A 19,001-nucleotide genomic window follows, 5' to 3' on the forward strand; every position below is an offset into this window, starting at 1 on the left:
GTCTCTCTCGTCTCTTTTACCTTTATTGTTTCTCTTCTGCTCGCTCTCTCTTTTTACCTTGTTGTTTCTCTCGCTCTCTCTCTCTCTCTTGTACCTTATTTTTCTCTCTCTCTCTCTCTTTTTACCTTATTTTTCTCTCTCTCTCTCTCTCGTTTTACCTTTATTGTGTCGCTCTCTCTCGCTCTCTTTTTACCTTTATTTTGCTCTCTCTCTCTCTCTGTTTACCTTTATGTTTCTCTCTCTTTCTTTCTCGTCTCTTTTGACCGGTTATTCACTCACCCGATCTATCTCACACACCCCCCCCCCCCCGTCGTGCGTCTTCCCAGGCGCGCGCACCCTCCCGTGATCACACCCCCATCCCCCTCTCACACCCTCACCACCACACCCCCCCGATCCCCCCTCCTCTCACCTTCCCACCCCTCCCTCACCCCCCCTACCCCTCACTCACACCCCCCCCCCCACCCCCCTCACTCACTCACCCCCCTACCCCCTCACTCACACACACACTCCCCCCCCCTACCCCCCACACTCACTCTCACACCCCACCCTACCCCCTCACTCACCTCTCACTCTCACCCCCCCCCTTACCCCCCTCTCTCTCACTCACTCTCCTCCCCCCCCCTACCCCCTCTCACTCACTCTCACACCCCCCCAACCCCCCCTCACCACACCTCTCTCACTCCCCCCCCATACCCCCCTCACACTCTCTCTCTCCTCACCCCCACCCCCTACCCCCACACTCTCTCTCCCCCACCCATCCCCCCTCACTCTCACACCCCCACCCTACCCCACACTCTCACTCACTCCCCCCACCCCTTACCCCACACTCACTCTCTCCTCTCTCCCCCACCCTACCCCCTCTCACTCTCTCTCCCCACCCTACCCCCTCTCTCTACCCCCCACCTTCACCCTCTCTCTCTCCCCCACCCTTACCCCCTCACTCTCTCTCTCTCCCCCCCTTACCCCCTCTCTCTCTCACTCCCCCACCCTTACCCCCCTCTCTTCTCACTCTCCCCCACCCTTACCCCTCTCTCTCTCTCTCCCCCACCCTTACCCCCTCTCTCTCTCTCTCACCCCCACCCTTACCCCCTCTCTCTCTCTCTCCCCCACCCTTACCCCCTCTCTCTCTCCCCCACCTTCCCCCCCTCTCTCTCTCTCTCTCTCTCTCCCACCCTTACCCCCTCTCTCTCCCTCTCTCTCTCCCCCACCCTACACCCCTCTCTCTCTCTCTCTCCCCCACCCTTACCCCCTCTCTCTCTCTCTCTCCCCCACCCTTACCCCCTCTCTCTCTCTCTCTCTCTCTCTCCCCCACCCTTACCCCCTCTCTCTCTCTCTCTCTCTCTCTCCCCCACCCTTACCCCCTCTCTCTCTCTCTCCCCCCCACCCTTACCCCCTCTCACTCTCTCTCTCTCTCCCCCACCCTTACCCCCTCTCTCTCTCTCTCTCTCTCTCCCCCACCCTTACCCCCTCTCTCTCTCTCTCTCTCTCTCCCCCACCCTTACCCCCTCTCTCTCTCTCTCTCTCTCTCCCCCCCACCCTTACCCCTCTCTCTCTCTCTCTCTCTCCCCCACCCTTACCCCCTCTCTCTCTCTCTCTCTCTCCCCCACCCTTACCCCCTCTCTCTCTCTCTCTCTCTCTCCCCCACCCTTACCCCCTCTCTCTCTCTCTCTCTCTCCCCCACCCTTACCCCCTCTCTCTCTCTCTCTCTCCCCCACCCTTACCCCCTCTCTCTCTCTCTCTCTCCCCCACCCTTACCCCCTCTCTCTCTCTCTCTCCCCCACCCTTACCCCCTCTCTCTCTCTCTCCCCCACCCTTACCCCCTCTCTCTCTCTCTCTCCCCCACCCTTACCCCCTCTCTCTCTCTCTCTCCCCCACCCTTACCCCCTCTCTCTCTCTCTCTCCCCCACCCTTACCCCCTCTCTCTCTCTCTCTCTCCCCCACCCTTACCCCCTCTCTCTCTCTCTCTCCCCCACCCTTACCCCCTCTCTCTCTCTCTCTCCCCCACCCTTACCCCCTCTCTCTCTCTCTCTCCCCCACCCTTACCCCCTCTCTCTCTCTCTCTCCCCCACCCTTACCCCCTCTCTCTCTCTCTCTCCCCCACCCTTACCCCCTCTCTCTCTCTCTCTCCCCCACCCTTACCCCCTCTCTCTCTCTCTCTCCCCCACCCTTACCCCCTCTCTCTCTCTCTCTCCCCCACCCTTACCCCCTCTCTCTCTCTCTCCCCCACCCTTACCCCCTCTCTCTCTCTCTCCCCCACCCTTACCCCCTCTCTCTCTCTCTCCCCCACCCTTACCCCCTCTCTCTCTCTCTCCCCCACCCTTACCCCCTCTCTCTCTCTCTCCCCCACCCTTACCCCTCTCTCTCTCTCTCCCCACCCTTACCCCCTCTCTCTCTCTCTCCCCCACCCTTACCCCCTCTCTCTCTCTCCCCCACCCTTACCCCCTCTCCTCTCTCTCCCCCACCCTACCCCCTCTCTCTCCCCCCCTACCTCTCTCTCTCTCTCCCCCACCCTTACCCCCTCTCTCTCTCTCTCTCCCCACCCTTACCCCCTCTCTCTCTCTCTCCCCACCCTTACCCCATCTCTCTCTCTCTCCCCCACCCTTACCCCATCTCTCTCTCTCTCCCCCACCCTTACCCCCTCTCTCTCTCCCCCACCCTTACCCCATCTCTCTCTCTCTCCCCCACCCTTACCCCCTCTCTCTCTCTCCCCCACCCTTACCCCCTCTCTCTCTCTCCCCCACCCTTACCCCCTCTCTCTCTCTCCCCCACCCTTACCCCCTCTCTCTCTCTCTCCCCCACCCTTACCCCCTCTCTCTCTCTCTCCCCCACCCTTACCCCCTCTCTCTCTCTCTCTCTCCCCCACCCTTACCCCCTCTCTCTCTCTCTCCCCCACCCTTACCCCCTCTCTCTCTCTCTCCCCCACCCTTACCCCCTCTCTCTCTCTCTCCCCCACCCTTACCCCCTCTCTCTCTCCCCCACCCTTACCCCCTCTCTCTCTCCCCCACCCTTACCCCTCTCTCTCTCCCCCACCCTTACCCCCTCTCTCTCTCCCCCACCCTTACCCCCTCTCTCTCTCCCCCACCCTTACCCCCTCTCTCTCTCCCCCACCCTTACCCCCTCTCTCTCTCCCCCATCTCCAGCCCCTCTCCCACATTCCCTGAAATATCCCCTCCCCATCTCCCAATGACACCAGGTTCGCTCTCACCCAACAGTTCGAGGTTCATCCTCTCTCTCCCTCTCTCTCTATTTCTCTCCCTCTCGGGATTTTTCTCTTTTTTTTCTCCGGTTTTTCACCAACCGACAGCTCCTGGCGCCACTCAGGCCCCCAGGCCGCCCGCCCGCCGCCGGCCTAACACAGAATCCCGGCCGCAGCCGAGCCGCCGCCCTCACTCCAACCTCACCCAAAACCGGCACCGTGGATTTTAATTTTTTTTTTCCCCTCAAAACCTTCCCCACTCCGACAGGCAAATTTGCAGCCACCCGCTCAAAATAGGCCCCCGCGGGCCAGTCCGGCGCCAAGAAACCGTCCCCGTTCCCGTCGCTGGGAAACTGTCCCCGGCACGGAGAGCGCTCACCCCGACATCAGGTTCCGGGTCAAATTGCACGGACATGATTACAAAAGCAAAATGCTGCAGATGCTGGAAATCTGAAATAGAAACAGAGGATGCTGGAAATACTCAACAGGTCTGGCAGTATCTGTGGAGAGAGAAGCAGAATTAATGTTTCAGGTCAGTGACTCTTCATCAGATGCAAGTTCTGTACTGACCTGTCCTGACAAAATCTCATCAACCTGATAAATTTACCCTGTTTCTCCACAGAAATTATGTGACATGACAGTCTAGAGGATCCCAAAATTGTGACAGATCTCCGGCCCTGTCAACTCTCACTCATTGGGAGGCAGTGTTGGAAATGAGAGGAGCATGAGCAGCTGAGCAAAAAAAAAAAGAACCTGCATTGATATAGTGCCTTATTGGCTTTTCTAGTTGCCAGCTCTTCCAGATTGACCTGGAGCATCCAAGAATCAACGGTTAATATCCAGGTCATTGTTGCGGGAGCAAGGTCATTGGGGCAATGAAAAAGCTTTTTCAAAAAATTCTTTAAACACTTTGGTTTGCTAGTTCTAAAAATACTAGAAATGGAGGAATGACTGCTTGGCTGATAGTCAAGAATCATTCACTTGGGCAAAAAATAATGTTTCCCTTTCTAATTGATCACGGGAAGTGGGGCACTGTGAGGATGGATGTGTGAGTGCCGGGTTGGGGAGGTTGAGGTGGGAGGTCAGGTGATGAAACCTCCATGTAGACATTCAAATAGAGTTCGCAAATCAAGGTTTCAGGATGTCTTCAAAATGGTTACAACTGAAGTACAGTAACTGGAAGTGATTGGGATTCCATGAAGCAACTTCAGATAGTTCAACAAGGGATTTGAACCAGATGCATTTCACATGCACACGAGGATAGTAATTTATAACAGCTGTGGCTCTTGCCTCTGGGTTCAAGTCCCACTCCAGGACATGAGCATAAAAAGCAAGGTTGATGTTGGAGTGCTGCACTGTTGCAGGATTCTGTCTTTTGGATGAGATGTTAAACGAAGGCCCCATCTGCTCTCTCAGGTGAACGTAAAAGATTCCATGGCGCTATTTCAAAGAACAGCAGGTGGGTTGTCCCCAGTATCCTGGCCAATACTTATCCCAAGCTTCCAGTTGCTTGCCATTTCAACACTCCCCCACCCACCCCCCCCCCCCCCCCCCCCGCTCTCATGCCAACATTTCTGTCTTTGGCCTACTCCAGTGAACATCAATGCAAGCTCGAGGAGCAGCACCTGATCTTTCAATTAGGCAGTCTACAGCCTTGCGGACTGAACATTGAGTTTAATAACGTAAGGCATGACTGGCCTTTTTTTAATATTTTATTTTTTAACCATGTGCCTGTTTTTCATGTAGTCAGAGCTGCTCATTATTCTGCTAATAACACTCTCTCTGGACTAATGCTTTGTCTTTCACCACTAACATTAACACTCTCTTTGCCTTTGTCCCAAGACAGCTTTGTTATTTAATCTCTCCTGCCCTCTGCCCTATCAAACACCTTCGCCTTTGTTCTCTCCCTCATCCCCCCCCCCCTTCACTTGCTTAAAACCTAATTCTTTTCTAAGCTTTGCCAGTTCTGATGAAAGGTCACAGACCTGTAATGTTAACTTTGCTTCTCTCTTCACTGATGCTGCCAGGGCTGCTGAGTATTTCCAGCACTTTTTGTTTTTATTACACACCATCCTGACTTGGGCATACAGTACGTTGCTGCTTCTTTATGAATACCAGGTCAAAATCCTGTGGTGTACACTCTATGTAAAAATTGCAAACAATTATGGATTATATATGAGTCTGCATTGTATCATTAACCTGTAAGCACCACCTCAGGAATCAGCCCTGTGCCTGGAAAGAAATATTAGTTGGGAAATTGATGGCTGTTACTTATATTTATTTATTTAGAGATACAGCACTGAAACAGGCCCTTCGGCCCACCAAGTCTGTGCCGACCAACAACCACCCATTTATACTAATCCTATATTAACCCCATATTCTCTACCACATCCACACCATTCTCCTACCACCTACACTAGGGGCAATTTACAATGCCCAATTCACCTTTTAGCCTGCAAGTCTTTAGCTGTGGGAGGAAACCAGAGCACCCGGCGGAAACCCACGCAGACACAGGGAGAACTTGCAAACTCCGCACAGGTAGTACCCAGAACTGATCCCGGGTCGCTAGAGCTGTGAAGCTGCAGTACTAACCACTGTGCCACCCAATTCGAGCTTTCAGATGATATTCCCTGATCGCAATTTCAAAAGAGGTGTTAATCACTATAATATTAAGCTGTTGGTTAAAAAGAGTGGACTGAGTAAAGTCGTGCAAATGTGCTAAGGATTCAGCCACTAATATCGCAGTATAGTATGTTACCCAGAAAAATAGCTTGTTTAGTTCTCCATCATCTTGGGGATCAGCTGGCACAGTAGCTGTATTCATTTTCTTTTCCCCTTCAGGGCTATGGGAAAACAGCAGGGGACGAGTGGGGCTACATGGTGTGTTGATAAGGTAAGCTTTTTATTTAAGAAGTTCTGTCCGTTGGATTGCTAACCTAACAAGTTTTGACTTTTTGTTTTTGGTTTTTCAGTAGATTTGTTGGGAATTTGGAATAGTGGGAATGGAGGTTAAGGCAGTTGTATGTTCCTCCTGCAGAATGTGGGAGGTAAGGGTCGCCAAGAGTGTCCCTGCTGACTGCATCTGTGGGAAGTGCACCCAACTCCAGCTCCTCGAGAACCGCGTTAGGGAACTGGAGCTGGAGCTGGATGAACTTCGGATCATTCGGGAAGCGGAGGAGGTTATTGAGAGGAGTTATGGGGAGGTAGTCACACCTCAAGTAAAAGAAGTAGGTAGATGGGTTACCGTCAGGGGAAGGAGAGGGAACCAGCAGGCAGTGCAGGGATCCCCTGTGGCCGTTTCCCTCAACAACAGGTATACCGTTTTGGATACTGTTGCGGGGGACGACTTACCAGGGGTAAGCAATGGGGTGCAGGTCTCTGGCACAGAGTCTGTCCCTGTTGCTCAGAAGGGAAGGGGGAAGAGGAGCAGAACATTAGTCATTGGGGACTCCATAGTTAGGGGAACAGATAGGAGGTTCTGTGGGAACAAGAGAGACTCACGGTTGGTATGTTGCCTCCCAGGTGCCAGGGTTCGTGATGTCTCGGATCGTGTTTTTGGGATCCTTGAGGGGGAGGGGGAGCAGCCCCAAGTCGTGGTCCACATAGGCACCAACGACATAGGTAGGAAGAGAGATGGGGATTTAAGACAGAAATTCAGGGAGCTAGGGTGGAAGCTTAGAGCGAGAACAAACAGTTGTTATCTCTGGGTTGTTGCCCGTGCCACATGATAGCGAAGCGAGGAATAGGGAGAGAGAGGAGTTGAACACGTGGCTGCAGGGATGGTGCAGGAGGGAGGGTTTTGGTTTCCTGGATAATTGGGGCTCTTTCTGGGGTAGGTGGGACCTCTACAAACAGGATGGTCTTCACCTGAACCAGAGGGGTACCAATATACTGGGGGGGAGATTTGCTAGTGCTCTTCGGGGGGGTTTAAACTAATTCAGCAGGGGAATGGGAACCTAAATTGTAGTGCCAGTGTACAGGATGTTGAGAGTAGTGAGGTCAGGGATAAGGTTACAAGGACGCAAGAGGGCACTGGCAAGCAAGAACCTGGTTTAAAGTGTGTCTACTTCAACGCCAGGAGCATCCGGAATAAGGTGGGTGAGCTTGCAGCATGGGTTGGTACCTGGGATCTCGATGTAGTGGCCATTTCGGAGACATGGGTAGAGCAGGGGCAGGAATGGATGTTGCAGGTTCCGGGATTTAGATGTTTCAGTAAGAACAGAGAAGATGGTAAAAGAGGGGGGGGTGTGGCATTGTTAATCAAGGAGAGTATTACAGCGACAGAAAGGACGTTTGAGGACTCGTCTACTGAGGTAGTATGGGCTGAGGTTAGAAACAGGAGAGGTGAGGTTACCCTGTTGGGAGTCTTTTATAGACCTCCGAATAGTTCCAGAGATGTAGAGGAAAGGATAGCGAAGATGATTCTCGACAGGGGCAAGAGTAACAGGGTAGTTGTTATGGGGGACTTTAACTTTCCAAATATCGACTGGAAATACTATAGTTCGAGTACTTTAGATGGGTCAGTTTTTGTCCAGTGTGTGCAGGAGGGTTTTCTGACACAGTATGTAGACAGGCCAACCAGGGGCGATGCCACATTGGATTTGGTACTGGGAAATGAACCCGGCCAGGTGTTAGATTTAGATGTAGGTGAGCACTTTGGTGATAGTGATCACAATTCGGTTAGGTTTACCTTAGCGATGGGCAGGGACAGGTATATACCGCAGGGCAAGAATTATAGCTGGGGGAAAGGAAATTATGATGCGATTAGGCAAGATTTAGGATGCGTAGGATGGGGAAGGAAACTGCAGGGGATGGGAACAATTGAAATGTGGAGCTTATTCAAGGAGCAGCTACTGTGTGTCCTTGATAAGTATGTACCTGTGAGGCAGGGAGGAAGTTGTCGAGCGAGGGAGCCGTGGTTTACTAAAGAAGTTGAAGCGCTTGTCAAGAGGAGGAAGGCGGCTTATGTTAGGATGAGATGTGAAGGCTCAGTTAGGGCGCTTGAGAGCTACAAGTTAGCCAGGAAGGATCTAAAAGGAGAGCTAAGAAGAGCAAGGAGAGGACACGAGAAGTCATTGGTGGATAGGATCAGGGAAAACCCTAAGGCTTTCTATAGGTATATCAGGAATAAAAGAATGACTAGAGTTAGATTAGGGCCAATCAAGGATAGTAGTGGGAAGTTGTGTGTGGAATCAGAGGAGATAGGGGAAGTGTTAAATGAATATTTTGCGTCAGTATTTACAGTAGAGAAAGAAAATGTTGTTGAGAATACTGAGATTCAGGCTACTAGGCTAGATGGGATTGAGGTTCACAAGGAGGAGGTGCTATCAATTTTGGAAAGTGTGAAAATAGATAAGTCCCCTGGGCCAGATGGGATTTATCCTAGGATTCTCTGGGAAGCTAGGGAGGAGATTGCAGAGCCTTTGTCCTTGATCTTTTTGTCGTCATTGTCGACAGGAATAGTGCCGGAAGACTGGAGGATAGCAAATGTTGTCCCCTTGTTCAAGAAGGGGAGTAGAGACAGCCCTGGTAATTATAGACCTGTGAGCCTTACTTCGGTTGTGGGTAAAATGTTGGAAAGGGTTATAAGAGATAGGATTTATAATCATCTTGAAAAGAATAAGTTCATTAGAGATAGTCAGCACGGTTTTGTGACAGGTAGGTCGTGCCTCACAAACCTTATTGAGTTTTTCGAGAAGGTGACCAAAAAGGTGGATGAGGGTAAAGCAGTGGATGTGGTGTACATGGATTTCAGTAAGGCGTTTGATAAGGTTCCCCATGGTAGGCTATTGCAGAAAATACGGAAGTATGGGGTTGAAGGTGATTTAGAGCTTTGGATCAGAAATTGGCTAGCTGAAAGAAGACAGAGGGTGGTGGTTGATGGCAAATGTTCATCCTGGAGTTTAGTTACTAGTGGTGTACCGCAAGAATCTGTTTTGGGGCCACTGCTGTTTGTCATTTTTATAAATGACCTGGAAGAGGGTGTAGAAGGGTGGGTTAGTAAATTTGCAGATGACACTAAGGTCGGTGGAGTTGTGGATAGTGCCGAAGGATGTTGTAGGGTACAGAGGGACATAGATAGGCTGTAGAGCTGGGCTGAGAGATGGCAAATGGAGTTTAATGCGGAAAAGTGTGAGGTGATTCACTTTGGAAGGAGTAACAGGAATGCAGAGTACTGGGCTAATGGGAAGATTCTTGGTAGTGTAAATGAACAGAGAGATCTTGGTGTCCAGGTGCATAAATCCCTGAAGGTTGCTACCCAGGTTTTTAGGGCTGTTAAGAAGGCATATGGTGTGTTAGCTTTTATTAGTAGGGGGATCGAGTTTCGGAGCCACGAGGTCATGCTGCAGCTGTACAAATCTCTGGTGAGACCGCACCTGGAGTATTGCGTGCAGTTCTGGTCACCGCATTATAGGAAGGATGTGGAAGCTATGGAAAGGGTGCAGAGGAGATTTACTAGGATGTTGCCTGGTATGGAGGGAAGGTCTTACGAGGAAAGGCTGAGGGACTTGAGGTTGTTTTCGTTGGAGAGAAGGAGGAAGAGAGGTGACTTAATAGAGACATATAAGATAATCAGAGGGTTAGATAGGGTGGATAGTGAGTGTCTTTTTCCTCGGATGGTGATGGCAAACACGAGGGGACATAGCTTCAAGCTGAGGGGTGATAGATATAGGACAGATGTGAGAGGTAGTTTCTTTACTCAGAGAGTAGTAAGGGCGTGGAACGCCCTGCCTGCAGCAGTAGTAGATTCGCCAACTTTAAGGGCATTTAAGTGGTCATTGGATAGACATATGGATGAAAATGGAATAGTGTAGGTCAGATGGTTTCACAGGTCGGCGCAACATCGAGGGCCGAAGGGCCTGTACTGCGCTGTAATGTTCTAATTCTAATTCTTTGAAAGAGCCAGCACAGATATGATGGGCCAAACGGCCTCCCTCTGCAAAGTACGATGCTGGAATGATGAATGTTTCATGTGTGGGGCTACCTTGTGCAGGCCTTTCTCTGTCTTTTGTACCATCGGATCAGAAACCTTAACACAGGATCGTTAACCTGAAGATTGGTGTTTTTTGGTGGACTGCTAATTATGTTATGTGGAGTACATCTGTTTAACACCCTTTTTTTGTTACTTACGATACTGTTCTCCTGCATCTGACATCTTTGAACTCGAAAGTAAGCTGAGAATCTACAACGCCCACTGCTCTGCTGCAGATACAATTTCCTTTTCAAGTCAGAGACAATATTGTCCTGATATACACTAATTATACAGTTCCTTCTTATATTACCAAAATATTTAAATACAGTACAATGATACCAAATTATCCAATTCAGAGCGGTAATGTAGAACTTTGACATGGCCAATCACTTTGCTTATTCAACCACAACACCAAACAATCAGAAATAATCAATCTTTTCCTCTCATCCTAGGGTTAGCAACTGTCCAGGATTGGCCTGGAGTCTCCAGGAATAAAGTTAACCTCCAGTATACTGCTGTGAGCAAAACCCAGGAAAAAAATCATTGGGGCCATGAAAAGAAAAGTTGTATTTGTTTTATTTTCTTGAATACTTTCATTGATTCATTACAAAAATGTTGACGATCAGGGAAAAAGGCTATTTCACTAACAGTCGAGATTAATCCAATCAGGTAACATAGAGACTGTTCCTTTTTCATTTGGCTTGAGAAAACACAGAGGACAGAGCAATGGCGAGAGGGTGGGGGCAGGACAGTTTGAAGTGTGTGGTCATGTGATGAAACCTCCAGGAACACACCCAACCGGAGTTGGCAACCCCATCTCACAATGTGCACAGTTTCACATGGTGTGTAAAATTATCTTTTTAATGACACACAAAGGCTTAGCACATTGATCAGAGCCTATCTGGAATGTTACAGAAAATACAACAGGATCTGCTTTACATTTGGATATTTAATGGATTTTACACGTAAGTGACAAGATTTAATTTCTCTTCACAATCTGCACCACCTACAAGTTAGACTCAGGGTGTTCCTCAATCCAAGCGACTGGGGCTACCTGTGACATGTCTGTCCAATAACCCTAAGGGTTAGAATTTACATAGGATTACACAGAATGTACAGCCCAACTAGTCTGTGCCAGTGATTAGGCTCCACTCGAGCCTCCTCCCATCTTTCCTCATCTAACCTTCAGCATAACCCTCTATTCCCTTCTCTCGTGTATGTTCATCTAGCCTTTCCTTAAATGCATCTATGCTATTTGCCTCAACCACTACCTGCTCTAGCGAGTTCCACAGTCTCACCACTCTCTGAGTAAAGAAGTTTCTCTTGAATTCCCGATTGGATTTCTCGGTGACTGGATGGCTGCTAGTTTACTCTTCCCCACAATTTTGTCAAGTTGCACTAGAAGCAGCCCGACAATATTAGTTAGCCGTGGGGTAGGATATCCATAGGAGGTGGTTGGGGGGGAAATGCCTCATCTCAAACTAGAATTTTGACCAGAGATCCACAGAAACCCTAAGGAAATTCCGATATTGACAAATGGAAATTACTGGTGTATCTAATTACTTGTGTTATCCTCTGATGGGGCAACTATAAGATCCAGTCGAGCAGTTAGGCTGGGTAAGATCCAACAAGCAACAGTATTAAACATCTAAATTTCATTTTCGAAATGCCAATGGTACGAAGAATAGTTTGGGGATATTACTTCCCCTGTTTATCTTTGTATGGTTGCCCTTGGGGACGGGTGGGGTTGAGGGGTTGGGGGTGGGTACATAGTTCCATTATAGGTTGACCATCCTCACAAAGGTCATTTCATTCTGAATATGTGGCATGATGAGAGGGCACTGCAATTGTGCAGAGTGGGTCTTGAACCCACAACCTTTCTTTTGATCAGCGGTAGCGGTGATAGTGCGAGCCAGGGGGCAGCCGGGAAGGTAAGTTTCACTATAAAGTACTTATCTCGTGATTCGGCGGACGCGGACACGGGGACTGCTGGGTAAGTGAACTTATATATTCGGGCAGTGGCTAAACCCGAAACACTACACGTATAGTGTCTCCTACCCATCCTCCTCCTCTAACCAAAAAAACAGGACTCTTGTGTGGAGGGTTTGGTAAGGTAAGGTTTTCCTTTATTTGTTTTTATTCTCTGTTGTCAATTTAGAGCAGAGGGGATGGAAGCTAGGGCAGTTGTATGCTCCTCTTGCAGGATGTGGGAGGTGAGGGTCACCACTTGTGTCCCTGCTGACTTCACCTGTGAGAAGTGCACCCAACTCCAGCTCCTCACAGACCGCGTTAGGGAACTGGAGCTGGAGCTGGATGAACTTCGGATTATTCAGGATGCTGAGGGGGTGATAGCGAGCAGTTATATGGAAGTAGTGACACCTAAGTCACAGGATAAAGGTAGCTGGGTGACCGTCAGGGGAGGGAAAGGGAATAGGCGCACAGTGCAGGGATCCCCTGTGGCCGTTCCCCTCAATAATAAGTATACCGATTTGGATACGGTTGGGGGGACGACCTACCAGGGGAAAGCCACAGCGGCCAGGTCTCTGGCACTGAGCCTGGCTCTGCGGCTCAGAAGGGAAGGGGGGATAATAGGAGAGCGATAGTGATAGGAGATTCAATGGTTAGAGGAACAGACAGGAGATTCTGTGGTCGCCAACGAGACTCCCGGATGGTATGTTGCCTCCCGGGTGCCAGGGTCAGGGATGTCTCGGATCGAGTCTACAGGATTCTTAAGGGGGAGGGGGAGCAGCCAGAAGTCGTGGTACATATCGGTACCAATGACATAGCTAGGAAAAGGGATGAGGACCTGAAAAGCGAATATAGGGAGTTAGGTTGGAAGCTAAAAGACAGGACGAGCAGAGTAGTAATCTCAGGATTGATACCGGTGCCACGTGCTAGTGAGGCAAGAAACAGAGAGCGAGTGCAGCTGAACACGTGGCTACAGAACTGGTGTAGGAGGGAGGGCTTCAGTTATGTGGATCATTGGGATACCTTCTGGGGAAGGTGGGACCTGTACAAGAAGGATGGGTTGCATCTGAACTGGAGGGGCACCAATATCCTGGGTGGGAGGTTTGCTAGAGCTCTTCGGGAGGGTTTAAACTAGTTTGGCAGGGGGATGGGAAGTAGAGCTACGGAACAGTGGATGGGGTAGCTGTTGAACAGGCAGATACAGAGTGCAGAGAGTCTGTGAGGAAGGTTAGACAGTTGACAGGGCAAAGTTGCAACCAGTATGATGGGTTGAAGTGTGTCTATTTTAATGCAAGAAGTGTCAGGAATAAGGGTGATGAACTTAGAGCATGGATCGGTACTTGGAGCTACGATGTTGTGGCCATTACGGAGACTTGGATATCATAGGGGCAGGAATGCATGTTGGATGTTCCGGGGTTTCGGTGACCAGTGGTGTTCCGCAGGGATCTGTTCTGGGACCTCTGCTCTTTGTGATTTTTATAAATGACTTGGATGAGGAAGTGGAAGGCTGGGTTAGCAAGTTTGCCGATGACACGAAGGTTGCTGGAGTTGTGGATAGTGTGGAAGGCTGTTGTAGATTGCAGAGGGACATTGACAGGATGCAGAGCTGGGCTGAGAAGTGACAGATGGAGTTCAACCTGGAAAAGTGTGAAGTGGTTCATTTTGGAAGGTCGAATTTGAATGCAGAATACAGGCTTAAAGACAGGATTCTTGGTAGTGTGGAGGAACAGAGGGATCTTGGGGTCCATGTCCATAGATCGCTCAAAGTTGCCACCCAAGTTGATAGGGTTGTTAAGAAGGCGTATGGTGTGTTGGCTTTCATTAACAGGGGGATTGAGTTTAAGAGCTGCGAGGTTATGCTGCAGCTCTATAAAGCCCTGGTTAGACCACACTTGGAATATTGTGTTCAGTTCTGGTCGCCTCATTATAGGAAGGATGTGGAAGCTTTAGAGAGGGTGCAGAGGAGATTTACCAGGATGCTGCCTGGACTGGAGGGCATGTCCTACGAAGAAAGATTGAGGGAGCTAGGACTTTTCTCATTGGAATGAAGAAGGATGAGAGGTGACTTGATAGAGGGGTACAAGATGATGAGAGGCATAGATAGAGTGGATAGCCAGAGACTTTTTCCCAGGGCGGAAAGGGCTATCACCAGGGGGCATAATTTTAAGGTGATTGGAGGAAGGTTTTGGGGAGGTGTCAGAGGTAGGTTCTTTACACAGAGAGTGGTGGGTGCGTGGAATGCACTGCCAGCGGTGGTAGTAGAAGCAGATACATTAGGGACATTTAAACGACTCTTGGATAGGTACATGGATGATAGTAGAATGAAGGGTATGTAGGTAGTTTGATCTTAGAGTAGGTTAAAGGTTCGGCACAACATCGTGGGCCGAAGGGCCTGTACTGTGCTGTACTGTTCTATGTTCTACCTCAATGTTTATGAATGTGATGAGGAGTCAAGTCAATAAAATCCCTCACCACAGGTGCCTGTTTTTCTCTCTCCGTTAAGCTGAGCCAAGCTAACACTTAAGCAATAATTCTGCAAACTTTCACCCTCAATTCAAGAAGGGACCAGTCACGCAGGAATCACATCGCAGGAAATTGCAGGGGTGTAGCCTGTAATCTTGCTTACATTAAACTGAACCACCTTTAAACCCCGAAATTCACTACTGTAGAAAATTGTGAACATGTTTTTGCGCACTCTTGTTTAGAATTTACATAGATATCGCGTAGAAGTTACAGCACAGAAACAGGCCATTTGGCCCAACTAGTTTATGCTCCACACAAGCTTCCTCCAACCCCCTCTTCATGTGACTCTATCAGCACATCTTCCTAATGTAACATATCAGTCTATTAATACAGGGTGGTACAGAGTGGTAAGATAACCTTTCATCAGGGAAGCAGGGAAGAAAAAAAAGAGTGCTCTTTCACACAACTTAACGTATCAGATTATAAGGCACTAAGGGAATCAAAGAAATAGGGATAAGGCAAGGAAGTGGAGTTGAGGTAGAAGATCAGCCATAATATTATTGAATGGCAGTTTATCCTGCTCCAATTTCTAATACCAGCAGAGACTTGGGAATAGATTGTTTGGCCATCCTGTCAGTGAAGGAACAATGAAACTGGACCATGAATAGGAAGAAAAATAGCGAAATGAGATTTTTCTTAAAACAGAATATGTCCAAGGGACTGGGAATGCATTCTCAATGTAACCCTGGAATAGAAAAAAACTTCATTCATATTCAAAATATTGCTGTAACTTGCTGCATCCGCACACCCTCCAACGGAATGATCCCAGTCGGGAAAGCATTTCTCAATCATTAGCAAAAGTGAGGAAATCTCCCACATGTTCATAGAATCATAGAATGGTTAGAGCACAAGGGGCCATTCAGCCCGTCGTGTCTATGCCAGCTGTTTGCAAGAGCAATTTAGCTAGTCCCACTCCCCCACCCTTTCCCCATAGCCCTGCAAATCTTTTCTCTTCAGGTGTTTATCCAACTCCCTTTGGAAAGCCACGATTGAATCTGCCTCCACCACACTCTCAGGCGGTGCATTCCAGATCATAACCACTCACTGCATAAAAAGGCTTTACCTCATGTCACCTTTGGTTCTTTTGCCAATTACCCAAAATTGATGTCCTCTGGTTCTCAACCCTTCTGCCAATGAGGTCAGTTTCTCCCCATCTACTCATCGTTTTGAACACTATCAAATCTCCAAAGGGAGCAACTCCAGCTTCTCCAATCTATCCATATAACTGAACTTCCTCATCCCTGGAACCATTTCGTAAATCTTTTCTGCACCCTCTCTAAAGCCTTTATATCCTTCCAAGAGTGTGGTGCCTAGAATTAGACGCATTACTCCAGTTGAGGGCGAACCAGTGTTTTATAAAGGTTCATTATAACTTCCTTGCTTTTGTATTCTATACTTTTTTTAAAAATAAAGCCCAGGATCCTGTATGCCTTTTTAACAGCTTTTTCAAACTGCTCTGCCACCTTCAATAATTGGTGTACATATACCCCCAGGCCTCTTGGCTTAAGCCGCAGTGTGTAAAACCACCTTACACATTGATGAAGTGTTTCTCACCCCCTCCTCTCGATATCTCCAAAATCAACATGTGGTAAAAGTGCAAACGTGACAGTGCTAAAGATCTCATTATTATGGGTGCAGGAAACACCCTCAAGGCAGCTACGTACCTTTTTTGATAAATGGGTTGGATCAAAGTTTTTGCATCGCTGCCAACAGTCTCATAAATTCTCATTAAACAAAAGAGCAGCACAGTTTCACTGGTTTTCTTGGTTGCTGTCAGTGTAGGTTTTCCCTGCCAGTGGATTCTGGTTCTTGTGAGCTGTTCTCTCTGCTCAATGTACTACGCCAGTGTTGCTTCACTTTGAGCTGCAAGAACCATGTGCAGGCACGTTTACAGTGGAATGTCAATCCTGGAGAAAATGCTCCTGCCTGGGTGTTATATTATCCTAATAGTGATCTCACTGGCTGCTCTTAGGCTTGCCGACAGGAGCAGGTACGAAATAGTGGCAGTTTCCGAGAGAACTGTGGAGAGTTGCGCTCAAGACTGCTCGCTGATGGTAAGACCTCTCGTTTTTTTACTCATGAGACAGGACAGGGTTTCTGTTCAAAACCCAGCAAATAAAATGAAAAATACTGTGGAGTTGGAGACTGTAAGATCCTTGCAGGTGTATCAGCAAATCCAAGATTCACAAATGCTCTCCTCTCAGAAAACTATCAGCTCCAGCCCGTGAGGTATCATATTTCTCCTGATCATTGTTAAATGTGGTGTGAACTCATGTTGGTGACAGGTTTTCTCTCCCTCACGCTCTCTCTCTGTTAAGTTCGCTGGTTAGATTGAGGGTCTCTATTCCTTGTTCTCTTCGGGAGAAGCAATAATTTGGAATTTTCTTGTACAGATCTACAGAGAGTCATAAAGCAATGATTTGCATATAGTCCATGATGTTTTTAAGTATAAGTAAAATGAAATGATTTGCTGTTCTCCTAAAGCCTCCTAAAGAGGTACCTCTTCAGTAGAAATGAGACGGGGAAGATATTGCAATATTCTAAACCCATAGCAGGTGGGGTGAGCAGCTGAAAGAGGAAGATGGTTTAGTATTACAACAACAACTTGTACTCATATAGCACCCTTTTCTCCAACATTACAAGAGTGACTACACTTCCAATTGTGGGCTTTTAAATATTTAGGTTGGACACCTACAAATTTGTTTAAAAGGGAATTAGTTGCTTGAAATGGTAGAACGGTGACTCAGTCAATCTGGACCATCTACAAACTGCACTGCAGCAACTCGCCAAGCCTCCTTCAGCAGCACCTTCCAAACCCACTTCAACCTAAAAAAGTGTTGTCCAACCTTTTCGTGTGGTGGCCACACTACAATTTTTGTCGTACATAGAGGGCTGGTGAGACAATTTCAGGAAGATAAAGGCATTAAAAATTTATCTTACTGTTAATCAAAACAACAACAAATGTGCATTTTTGTGACGATGCTTCAAATGAAAAGATTAATTTATTGACTTACTTTCTCATCACTACGTTGGACACTGATTTAGTGAGATACCTGGCATCTTTTTGTTTACACAAGTGGTCAATGTCTGCCTGCACACTTCTTGTAGCAATGCGGAGTATTCTGGATAGATGTCCATCTGTCAGTAGTGACCTTGATCTCTCTGTCTCTCTCTATCTCTCTCTCTCTGTTCTCCCATTTCTGTGTTGTTCACACCTCGCTGTCGTCCTTACTCTCTGTGTCCCCCCATTCCCCCTTTCTCTGTCCCCATTCTTTCTCTCTATGTGCCCCACTCTCACGGCCCCCTCCATCAGTTCCCCCTCCCTCTCTCTGCCTCCTCTCTCTGTCCCCCTCTCTCTATCTGTCTCTGTGCCTCCCTCTCTCTCTTCCCCCCTCTTCCCCCTTTGTCTGCTCCCCCCTCTCTCTCTTCGCCCTCTCTCTCTCTCTCTCTCTCTGACAGTTGGAGGGAGTGGGAGCACTCAGCACAGCAGCTTTGTGGTTGGTCAGCTTCTTAAAAAATAATCGCGCGGTCAGTTTCACAGCTGACAGTTGCTGACATCGGGAACAGTGGTTTCCCAACTTCGGACAGATTCGGGGTTTTCCGGCGGGCTTTTAAAAAAAGTCAGAACCCTCCAGAAAACCCCAAGTTTGTCTGAAGTTGGGAAGTGCATTCCTGCTTCAGTACCTATCAGCTGCAAAATTGACAGCATGATTTTTTTTAAAAGCCAGTCTGAAAGAAGACAATGGAAAATTTCTCATCTCTGAAATATATCCATGGGCCGGATGGAAATCTTTGACTGGCTGGATCCTGGCTCACGGGCCTTATGTTGGACAACCCTGACTTAGAAGGACAAGGGCCACAGATGTATTGGAACACCATTACCTGCGAGTTCTCCTCCAAGCCACACACCTTCCTGTCTTGGAACTATATCACTGTTCCTTCAATGTCGCTGGGTAAAAATTCTGGAATTCCCTTCCTAACAGCACTATGGGTGTACCTATACCCCAAGGACTGCAGCAGTTCAAGGAGGCAACTCACCACCACCTTCTCAAGGGCAATTAGGGATGAGCAACAAATGCAGGCCTTGCCAGTGATGCTCACATTGCAACATACCGTAACTACAGCACAAATATTTAAAATAATCAATGTAAATTGACCAGATTTTTATCTTTAAAGTTAGAAAGTCTATTTGTTTTTGTGGACTGATTGCTTGATAATCGACTGCATTAAAAAACAGCCCCTTGAACCACTTAATCCCCTGCTTGAGACAGGAGTCCGAATGTTGCAAAGAATGGAAATTATACAAAATATCTTAAGTGGCATCTTGCTAGTCAGTTGCAT

The 19,001-nt window shown here is 48.3% G+C and overlaps 2 protein-coding genes across 5 annotated transcripts in view; one reads left to right on the forward strand and one right to left on the reverse strand.

Annotated features, from left to right (window-relative positions):
- The window catches only part of rbbp5 (retinoblastoma binding protein 5), a 71,496-nt gene extending 67,923 nt beyond the window's left edge, over positions 1–3,573 (reverse strand). For all 4 annotated transcript variants that reach the window (XM_068057447.1, XM_068057445.1, XM_068057446.1 and 1 more), the window contains exon 1: positions 3,206–3,573. In XM_068057447.1, coding sequence (XP_067913548.1) covers positions 3,206–3,224 — 19 coding nt within the window. In that variant the 5' untranslated portion in view covers positions 3,225–3,573. The remainder of the gene's footprint in view (positions 1–3,205) is intronic.
- Positions 3,574–3,951: 378 nt separating this feature from the next.
- LOC137384040 (uncharacterized) overlaps positions 3,952–19,001 on the forward strand; it is a 65,975-nt gene continuing 50,925 nt past the window's right edge. The window contains exons 1-2 of the mRNA XM_068057603.1: positions 3,952–4,027; positions 6,038–6,089. Of these exons, the coding sequence (XP_067913704.1) occupies positions 6,042–6,089 (48 nt within the window). The 5' untranslated portion in view covers positions 3,952–4,027; positions 6,038–6,041. The remainder of the gene's footprint in view (positions 4,028–6,037; positions 6,090–19,001) is intronic.

This window comes from Heterodontus francisci, chromosome 25 (genome assembly GCF_036365525.1).
Source record: "Heterodontus francisci isolate sHetFra1 chromosome 25, sHetFra1.hap1, whole genome shotgun sequence".
In the NCBI taxonomy this organism is placed as follows: domain Eukaryota; kingdom Metazoa; phylum Chordata; class Chondrichthyes; order Heterodontiformes; family Heterodontidae; genus Heterodontus; species Heterodontus francisci.